Raw genomic sequence first — 9,624 nt, 5'->3', positions numbered from 1 at the left:
CCTTTGTGTAACAATGCTAATCCTAATCCTTTGTTGTTGCTTGGCCACACGCCTGTAGGTTTTTATCCTGCCACCTGGCGGCGCCGTCACTGAGCGACCGTTTCGTGGTGAAGCCGCGTCGCACTGGCGTGCAGACCAAGAAAGAGCGGGGCCTCCCAGCTTGGACGTCCCCAAGGACGCGCCAGAGCCAACTCTGTGAGAAACGGACGCATGCAGCCCTGCTGTCTCACCAACACCTTGCAGACCCAGCCGTTGCTGTTTGCAGCGCAGGGATGGTGACAAGCGGGCAATACATCGTGAACATGGATGTAGCCCTTGCCACTGCGCATTTGGTGCACTGGCAGCGGGCGGAACTGCCGCCCGCACTCGGAACGCAACGTTGCGTATGTTAAGGTACGCGTACGGACGCGTTCTGCTGCCGCCTGCACCTTGGAGATGGCCGAGCAAGGTCTTGGACCAGCACGCTTCCTTTGATTGGGTGTATGTTCTTTGCCTTGCTTGCTTTGTTGACCGACTGTGCATCTCGTGTATACCTTTCTTTGGCTTTTTGTTCTTTGGTGTGTTGTGCTTGTTCATATAGAATGGTTGTTTTTGAGAGATGAGTATTGTTTTCTTGTTTCTCGTTAGTCACCTGTGCAAATTGTGTTGCATTGTATTGTTCAGTTGTTGTTGTTGTTGTTGTTGTTGTTGTTGTTGTTGTTGGTGGTGGTGGTGGTGGTGTTGGTGTTGTTGTTGTTGGTGTTGTTGTTGGTGGTGTTGTTGTTGGTGTTGTTGTTGTTGGTGTTGTTGTTGTTGTTGTTGTTGGTGGTGGTGGTGGTGGTGGTGGTGGTGGTGGTGGTGGTGGTGGTTTGTCATGATGATGAGGCAGCTGGACAGCTCACGGTGGTGGTAGGATCACGGTAGCATCAGTCTTGGCAGAGCAGCAACAGGGTCCAGGATGCTGCGGGCCGCAGCAATTGCGATTCCATCACATAATCCTAGCGGGGTGCAGAATCAACCTCAGCGCTTAATTGCACCTACCACATTGGCAGCTCTGCGCTACACAAGTTGTCAGTCGTGAATGGTGCCAGCAGCAATTTGCTTGCCAAGCTCTTGAGCGACTCTGGTTGACCCCCTGCCGACTCTGGTTGACCCCCTGCCAGACTGTTGCGTTTGCTGTGTACGGCGCCTGCCCACGCTTGCTGCAGCAAGCACACTCACTGTAGTCCCTGTAGAGGCTGCTGCAAGCGCCATCTGAAATCACCAAGATCAGGCAGCGCGGCGAAAGCAAGACGTGTCATGGTTGAAAACAATGACATTATGGTGGGCAATTACATCACAACCGTCAAGATGGCGTTGGCTTGGAAACGGTCAACAGAAGGAATGTGCTCGCTCAGAAAACCGCCGTGGCTAAACAGAGTTGCTGGTTATAAATGCAACAGTAATTCAAACCGTTCATCAGCTTGATGATACGACCAGCAAATCGGAGTAACAAATGGCTGTGCAGCCTGCATGCCAAGATACGTAAACAAGAAGGCCAGGCAGGGCACGTCTTGCTGGAGACCTGCAGCGGCAAGCCACACGCCGGCATACACAAATCAATGAAGGCATCTGCCCACGAAGAGCGCTCAGCGGAAGCCTACTTACTCACCAGGGCATGAAGACGTGCAACGTGCCGCAGGGGGGTGCCACAACAGCGATTGTAGGTCAACAAAAAACCCTCCGAGTATTGCGGATTGTAAGGGGGGTGCAGCACCAGCTTCACAGCTCGATTGTGATGTGAAGGGGTGCTGAGTTGGCAAAAAGGTCGCCAGCACTCAAGCTCATACAGGCTGCATGCGTCGCCGCCTTGCCGTGAAGGTGGTTTGAGCCGCTGACGCCCTTGGACCCTGAGGCGGACTCGCCTGCGAAAAGCCGTGCGGGGCGATTGAACTCAGCACTGGCCCTGGACATGGTGTGTGGCGTCCAAGCGTCGACAAGCTTGCCAACTCCCAAAAGCACGACACAAAGTCACCACACAGCGTCACTCCTCTGCAGCAACCCACAAAAAAGGTCGCCGCAGCGCCACCACAAGCATACACAACATGGAGCAGGAAGCTAGCCCCGCCATCCGCCAAGCCGTCCCCCCACCCTTGCACAATGACCACCTCTTGACCTACACCAATCGCCGCCAGCCCCTCACCCTCGCGCCGCCGTTCGATCTCCTTTTGCAGGTCCGCCATCATGTTGCTGACGGTCCGCGCGCACAGCCCCCGCACCATGCGCATCAGCGGCCCTGGGGGCATGAGGCGCGGCGCCAGTGCCTGCTCCAGCGTCACCAGCGAGCACTCGCGCGCGGCCGCATCTGACTCTCCTGTGGGTCGGGTGCGGTTGCGGTGATGGTCGCGATTCGCATATCGTTGGTGCCGGGGCCATGTGACACCGTCGAGTTTGTTGCTGGCGCAGCAGGGCAGGATACGCTCGCAGCTCCTAAGCCATTCTGGAAAGAAATCTGACCGCTTAACCCGGAGTTTTGGGCCATACTAAGGAAAACTCACGGTGCTGCATAGCGCCAAGGGCCCTCGCGGGGTTGAGCCAGCCTAGGTGCACTCCTCGGTGCCGCTGTGTGTCGTGGGGGGAGTAGATGCGGTTGAGCGTGTCCTGCAGGGGGGGAGGGCAAACAAGAGGGAAATATGGGGGCGGCGCGACCCAGCAGCCACAGCCGGCATCAAGTGGCCGCAAGCTGGTGTGGTGCAATGCCCGTCGGCCAAGCAATGTGCCCAGCAACAAGCGGTCGTTGGTGTGATTGTCAAGCTGGTGCTGCACGCCTCCTAGGCGCCGCGGCGCCCAGTCGACCAGGTCTGTCGGAGCACCTTTGGCATGCGCGTGATTCCTGCACTCGCGTCCTGCACCGACCTGGCAGAAGGGCGACACCTCCCACCGCCCGGTGAAGGTGCGCATGAAGCCGCCGTCCTTCGCATTGCGGAAGCAGATGGTGCGCTGGGGTGGCGGGGCACAGGAGGACGCAACATGTAGCACCGGGTGCATTGATGTGAGCAGCCTGGATGACGGCGTGTCGAGCCGGCCGTAAAGGGTCGATGCGTGAAGCGCACAGCAATGCAGCCAGCTGCCACTAGACTTGCTGTGAACACTGTACGGTGCATGCATTTGCGGGCGCCCTTGCCACGTGCGTCAGCTGGGGTGAAACAGCATCTCTGCACCCCCAGCCGCATGCGCTCACCGCCCTGTCGTCCTCCTCCACTAGCAGTTGCGTCGAAAACGTGACCTGCAGCCACAGGAACCGCGTGGCAGCCTGGTGGTGCACAAACAGCTTGCGCCGCCCCTTGCCGCTGTCCTCCAGGGTGCGCCGCTCCAAGGTGGCCTTGATGCCGCGGAAGATCAGGTGTGAATCTGCGGTGTGTTGGCATAGCGATGAGCGTGTGGTGGTCGGGGGCTGAAAAGGGGCACACGTCGTGAAAAGCGGGGTGCGGACTGCTTCAAGGGTGGAAGGGTGATGGCGACCAGGACTCAGACGACGCATGCAACACGTCTCGTGCAGCTGTGCGCTCGCTCCTACGACCGAACTGCCCCAAGCAGGGGCGCAGCAAGACTGTTTGTTCCACGCATGCATGTAATGTATGCATGCATGCGTTCATGCGCTGCAAGGGATGCTAGGCGACGGCCCTGAGCCCCGCGCCGCGCAGTCATGATGACGCCCGCGGTTGGCATGCAGGAGGCAGCTGCTCGGGGCTGTGGCGCATGGCGCTGCAACGACTGAACGCCGGCGGCCCCTCACCTGGGTTTGTCAGCACGGCGTACACCTCGTCAGGCGAGGCATCCACCTGTGCGCAGCGAGCCCGTCAGCTTTCTGGGACCGCGAGCTCCATGCGGCACCGACTCGCGCTGCACCGCATGCACTGGAAACGCACCCAGCGACAAGTCCTCTGCTGGGCATATATATTCTGGAACCAGGACCGGCATGAAGTGCAGCAGGCTGGTGCTGTGAGGGTGCCGCAAAACCCCCAACCCCCCTTGCCCACCTTGGCACGCAGCACCAGGTCAGCCAGCAGATTGCTGCCTGGTGTGGTGCGCACAACAACCTTGCAGTCCTTCTCGCTCCAGTCCTCCACAGTGGGCACCTCCAGGTCCTCCTGGACGGCTGTGTGCGTGCCCATGGCGAATGCCGTTTCGTGGGCAGCGCGGAGTTGATGTCGACGCTGCACTCGAGCTGGCGGGCTGCGTCGCCGCTTCACTGCGGTTGTGCGCCCGTGCCCGGAGTACCGATGTATGGTGTCTCCGCTATGCTGTAGCGGTTTCAGCGATGCTTTTACTATATCTCAAGGATGCGCGTGCCGGCACTTGGCATTCGCTGAGCCAGGTGTTGAGCGCGCAGGTGATATGTGCCGACCGCTGCTATTGTCGCAACGAACAGACAGTGCTGGAAAACATTCCAGATTGAACTGTGCGCAGCCCTTACGTGTTGTATCAGCAAGATGCAAAGGTCGATCGGGTGCTGGGCAGGCGGCCCGAGCGGCAACCTACTGTATGACTTCAACATTTCAATCACATCGGTAAGCATGTAGTCCCTGCACAGCTTCAAGCGGATCATTGTGGCAGGCATACGGGCAACGCTCAAGGGCTGGCATCTATGGGGTCCAATGTGTTGACCGCAGCGGGCAGCATGAGCTCCAATTTGCGAGGGGTGCCTTGCTTGTGCAAACTCAGTGCATTGATCTTGTTTCATAATTGGTAATTGGAAAAGCTTACGCATGAACATGTGGGACAAGCGCGTACTCTGGTGCGAGCTGCGGTCAAGCAGCTCCAGTGGAGCAGAAGCAGTGTGCAGCCTGCAGGTGACCAGGGCCGTGATGGCCGCTGGAGCTTGGAGGAGCACAACCACTGCAGGTCATATCGTTGAAGAGTTTCACGTATTCCAGGCTGCGGCCGCGCGTAATACCCCTGGCTAAACCGAGCGGGCACCGCAACGTGAGTGCGAATGCTGCCAGCCAGTGTCTGAATGGGCCCTGCGTCCACAGCCATAACCTAGCCACGGCCCACGTTCAGCCGAATTGGTCAGGCAAGTATTTTGACACAATGAATGGTGCTTTCTGTGCTAAGGGAGGGACCAGACCACAAGCCATATACACCTGTTGTGAAACCGTCGGCATGCCACATCTGCCTGCTTGTCTACGTTGCTGTGCATGGGGTGGGGCCCACCGTGGTCCCACCAACGCAGCACCCCCCACCCCTCACCCCACCCCTACAAAGGTTTGGCCGCCTCGACAGCACATGCGGAAAGCAAGGAAAGCATGTGCACGCTAAAAAATGTCCCTCGGCACCATCTAGAACACATGCGCGACAGTGTGGCAGCTGCAAACGGCACATGCGCCACATCAGTGATAGTTGCCTGCGCAACACCGTTCCGGAGGCACGGCGACCAGCAGCTAGCCAGCCGCGCCAAGGGAATGGCTTGCGCTGGCCCGGAAACACAAGGTCAAGTGATTTAAAAACCTGCCCAGAGCTTTGACGCCCCCGCCATCCGGCCTCGCGCACAGGCCGATGCCCGCCGTGCGCCCGCCACACTCGATCTCCACGAACGGGGGCACAGCATCTATACATGCATCCCAGCGGGCAGCGGCAGGGTCAGGTCCTTGCAGCTTTGAAACCAATGCAAGACACTTGGGGCCAACAAATAAACAACTCGAGATGGGCAAGCAATCCAACCCCACAGCCGCTCCACATCATTTTTACATGCAGCCGTGCAGCAGCTGGCGCTCCTGCCTGTCCATCGCCTCTGCCTCCCGCAGGACGGCCTGCATCTCCCTGTACTTGGGGCCGTAAAACCCCGACTCTGCGCGCAGCCATGCCGCACGCACCCAGCCGGCGGTGGCGCGGCAGCCGCCCACGGCGATGACCCCTGCAGCGCCGCCCAGGATGACCCCCGCAAGGGTGCTGATCACCACGCCGGTGCTCAGCACGATGCCGCCCGAGTACGCGGCCTTTCCCAGGAAGCCGGTCGGCGGCCAGGCGGCGCGGCCCTCGGCGCCGCAGGGGCCGCTGCTGGCATCTGTCACGTCGGCGCCATCGCTGCGGGACGCCGCCGGGCAGTCGTCGCCGCCGTCGCTGGCGGGTTGTGGGGCCTCCGGCGAGAGCAGGGCGCCGTCGGTACGCCCGCGGCCCGGGGCGGCGGCCGCGCTGTCAGCAATCGTGGCAGCCGCGGGCTCAACCACGCACGCGGCAGGAGGGCTGGGGGCCGGCACAGCTGGCGCCTGCTGCTCGCCGCTGCCCAGCGCCATCGAGCCGCTGCGGTACAGCGACGCCGTGCTGGGGCGCCGCAGGCCGCTGAGGCTGCGGCCCAGGCTGCCCCCGCCGACGAGGGTGAAGGAGCCGCCAAGGCGCGCACAGCGGTCAGTGGTGGTGGTGGCGCTGGTGGTGGTGGTGCTGCTGCCGCTGAGGGTGCGGCTGAAAGAGGGAGTCCTGGCGGCGGCACTGCCGGCGCTCGCGGCGGTGAAGGAGCCGCTGCCGCCCGTGCTGCCGTCGCTGCTGTCGGCGGCGGCGTTGCCGCCGCCGCTTCCTTTGATGGGCCACAGCAGGGCGCAGTCGAAGGAGGAGCTGCGGCCCAGGGCAAAGCTGGAGCCGGCGGAGGAAGGAAGGGACAGGCCGCCTGAGCGGCGGCTGCCGCCGCTGCTGCGGCGGCGGAACGCGCGCAGGGTCAGGGCAGTGGGTGGCAGCGCGGCTGTGGCGCTGCCCTGCAGCCCCTGCTCTGCGCCGCGGTGCGCGCTGACGTCGTGGCCAGAGGAGGAGCGCGACAGGGCCCTGGCCTTGGTGGCGACCGACGGGCTGCCGATGAGGCCTTTGGTGGGAGCTGGGGCGGGGGTGGCGCGAGCGGACACGGCAGCCGGGGCGGGGCCGCACGCGCCGGCCTGCGCGCGGCGCCTGAGAGCGCGCCGCTGAGCGCCCGTCGGGGGCCTGTGGGCGCCGCCGCCGCTGTCGGGGCCTCGAGTGGAGGGCGCGAACAGTGCGGCCAGCACGCCGCCGGCGACCACCAGCACCTCCGCCTCCTCTGCAGACGCCGGCGCGGCAGCGCGCGCAACGGCGTCTGCGCGGCGCCTGTCCGCGGTCGCGGCCGCGCCGACGTCCGCTGCCGCTCTGTGGCGGGCGCTCTGTCCGTAATCATGCTGGAAGGGTGTTTAGGGCGGGGTGGTGGTGGGCGGCAAGGGGGGTCGTGAGTTGAGAGCTGCCGGAAGGTGGCGTGCGGATGGAGGGCGCAGGGGGGGGGGGCAGTCCGCTGGAGCAGCCGCGGCGCTCAAGGCGCCCTGGCAGGCGTCCGACCGCCTTACCTGCTTCTGGTAGATCTTTGAGGCGTTCTTGTGGCGCCTCGTGGTGGCGCTGGCGTGTTTGGAGACGGGCATGGTGGCTACGGGCGGATTCGTTTTCCGAAGGTTGTTGGTGTTGGTGAAGGCTGATCGTTATGGACGATTACTTTCTGTTCTGATGTTCGCCATGTCCTCAATAAGGGCGCGTTCGAACACTGCAGGCCACCTGCCTGCAGGGCTCCCGCGCAATGCTCACGCACTGACGCACACAATTGTCAGCCGGTGCGCCACTCTTGCCCCTGCCTGTGGTGACGCCAACACGGCGACGGCAGGCAACTGTCCTGGCAGGCATCACTCGCAGGCGCCATCGCTAACACTCGCTGCAAGGGGCTGCCTGTGAGCTCAGCAGCTGCTGGAACACTCGCAATCCCGGATGGCGAGGGCACCGCAAGCGCAGGCGCAAGCTTTGTGGCAGCCGGACTAGGGGAGTACGGTATGCCGTTTAACCGGACGAGTTCCTCCAGGCATATGAGGCAGCATGCATGTTGGCTTGAACGATCCATGCATGGTCTGCAGTGATTGAAGCACTGCGCCCGTCAAGCAGAGCGAGCAAGATGTGAGGGGTGTCAGAGCGGGGGGCGCTGCGGAAGCACTTCCAGACCGCAGCACAGCGACTTCAGGGCACAACTGACGCCGCTGCGCATGGCGCAAAGTTTATGGGCAATCGTTCGCGCGTGGCGGTCGCTTGTCATCATTTTCTCGGGTGGCTGGGTGGTTGGGGCTGGGGGCGGCTGCTGGTTCGTTGGTGGGAGGCGCAGGTTTGCTGTATCAGGCATGTAGTCAATCCAGCTGCTGTGATTCGCTGCATGGGCTGGCTTCGGGCTAGCCGTATAACCTGCAACTCGTCCCCCGTCCCACACTCAAGGAGGTCATGCCAATGGATGACCGGCCATGTATTGGGCTATTACTCACTGGCTTGCCACCCTGAATGTGTGTCGTATCTCACGACATGCATGAGTATGATACCTTGTTGCATTGGAGTACCATGAGTCCTGCAACATCAATGAGATGCTCGGCTGCACCGCCGGCCAGCTGTCACCAGAGCGAAGCTGACTGTAACCACAGCTGTTGCTCACCTGGTGATACGCACAGTGCATTGGGGACCACAGACCTTTGAGACGGTCCAACGTGTGACATGTACATAAAAGTAGTGTCGTGTCTTTTCTTTGAAGCAGCATAACCGGTAACCAGCTGCAACCAGCCAGAGTTCATCATCGTGCAATAATGCCGCCTACGTCACCCAGGCACCGGCATGCGGCCAGCTGCACGCCTCCTGTTGTGCAGCTGGCGGGGGCCTCACATCCTTAGGGTACCTGAGAAACACGCCATTTTTTGTTAAAGCGAGACGTCACCCCCAATCAAGAGGCTCTTGCCGCAATCATCATGAGATCGCTGATATGCGGTGAGGGGACGGCCGGAAGAACCCCTTGTTACATGCATCAATCATCCGAAAGAGTTTTCTGACCCTCCTTGCCCCTCTCACACCTTGATGCCCTCGGTTGATGCCGGCGCTTCTCGCCTCGGCGGGCACAGCGTGCCTCATGCTCGTAGCGCTCGCAGCTGCAGCCGCGAATGGCCAAGGCCCTGCTGCTGGCTCAATATCTGCGGCGTCTGCGCTGCCGCCACAATGCGCGGGGACCGACTGGAAGCGGGACGCGGCCTTCGTGGGGCCACAGCGCACGATAACAGCAGGTACTGGTGTTTCGTTGAGGCATCCGCTCTCAGAGTTGGGCTGGAATGCATAACAAGGGGGTGGTGTGTTGCAGACATGCACGTTGACAGTCTTACAGTATGCCATTGATGATTAGTCCTTCAGTGCAGCAAACAAAGTGCAATGGTATGCAAGTCTAGCCCCCCCGTCGCCCTTGCCCTCCAAATTGCTCCATGCAGGGGCTGACCAGCTCGCGTACCATCGCTTTGGTCCCTTGAAGGGCAGCGCTCAAGGCGCAAAGCCCATTGTGCTGATCATGGGCTATTCTGGGAGTGAGATTTCCCCCAGCATCCTGCCAGCTTGCACGTGCATGCGTTGTATGTCACCTTCCTGCTGCCTCCCATGCCCTGACTTGAATGAGCAAACTTGTGCTTTGCTTCCTTGCCTACCCTGTCCACATTCATAAGTCCCCCCAAAAACATCCCTCACTGCAGACTTTCCAATGCCCTTGCAGTCCGGTTTCCCTTCGCTCCCCTTCACAATATCTCAATATGTTGATCTTTTGCGCTGTCTGTACCCCCGCACATCACTTGAGCGCTGAGCAAGCCTTGAAACCAACCACATGCCCCCTCCACCCCC

General features: G+C 61.2%; 2 protein-coding genes across 2 annotated transcripts; both read right to left on the bottom strand.

Moving 5' to 3' along the window:
* Positions 1-1,740: 1,740 nt before the first annotated feature.
* Positions 1,741-4,133, bottom strand: MNEG_9855 (hypothetical protein; the record flags this gene model as incomplete). The annotated part of the gene is made up of 7 exons (XM_014041674.1): positions 1,741-1,883; positions 2,162-2,332; positions 2,517-2,619; positions 2,875-2,958; positions 3,200-3,369; positions 3,755-3,800; positions 3,999-4,133. The coding sequence occupies 7 exons, from the start codon at positions 4,131-4,133 to the stop codon at positions 1,741-1,743; spliced, it is 852 nt and encodes a 283-aa protein (XP_013897128.1).
* A 1,572-nt stretch (positions 4,134-5,705) lies between these two features.
* Positions 5,706-7,370, bottom strand: MNEG_9854 (hypothetical protein; the record flags this gene model as incomplete). Its single annotated transcript, XM_014041673.1, has 2 exons — positions 5,706-7,136; positions 7,299-7,370. 2 exons carry the CDS (start codon positions 7,368-7,370, stop codon positions 5,706-5,708), a joined length of 1,503 nt encoding a protein of 500 aa, XP_013897127.1.
* Positions 7,371-9,624: the final 2,254 nt, after the last annotated feature.

This window comes from Monoraphidium neglectum (assembly GCF_000611645.1).
Source record: "Monoraphidium neglectum strain SAG 48.87 unplaced genomic scaffold scaffold02090, whole genome shotgun sequence".
NCBI classification, from domain to species: Eukaryota; Viridiplantae; Chlorophyta; class Chlorophyceae; order Sphaeropleales; family Selenastraceae; genus Monoraphidium; species Monoraphidium neglectum.
Note: the sequence above shows the minus strand (reverse complement) of the source record. Positions and strands in the feature narration are given on the sequence as shown.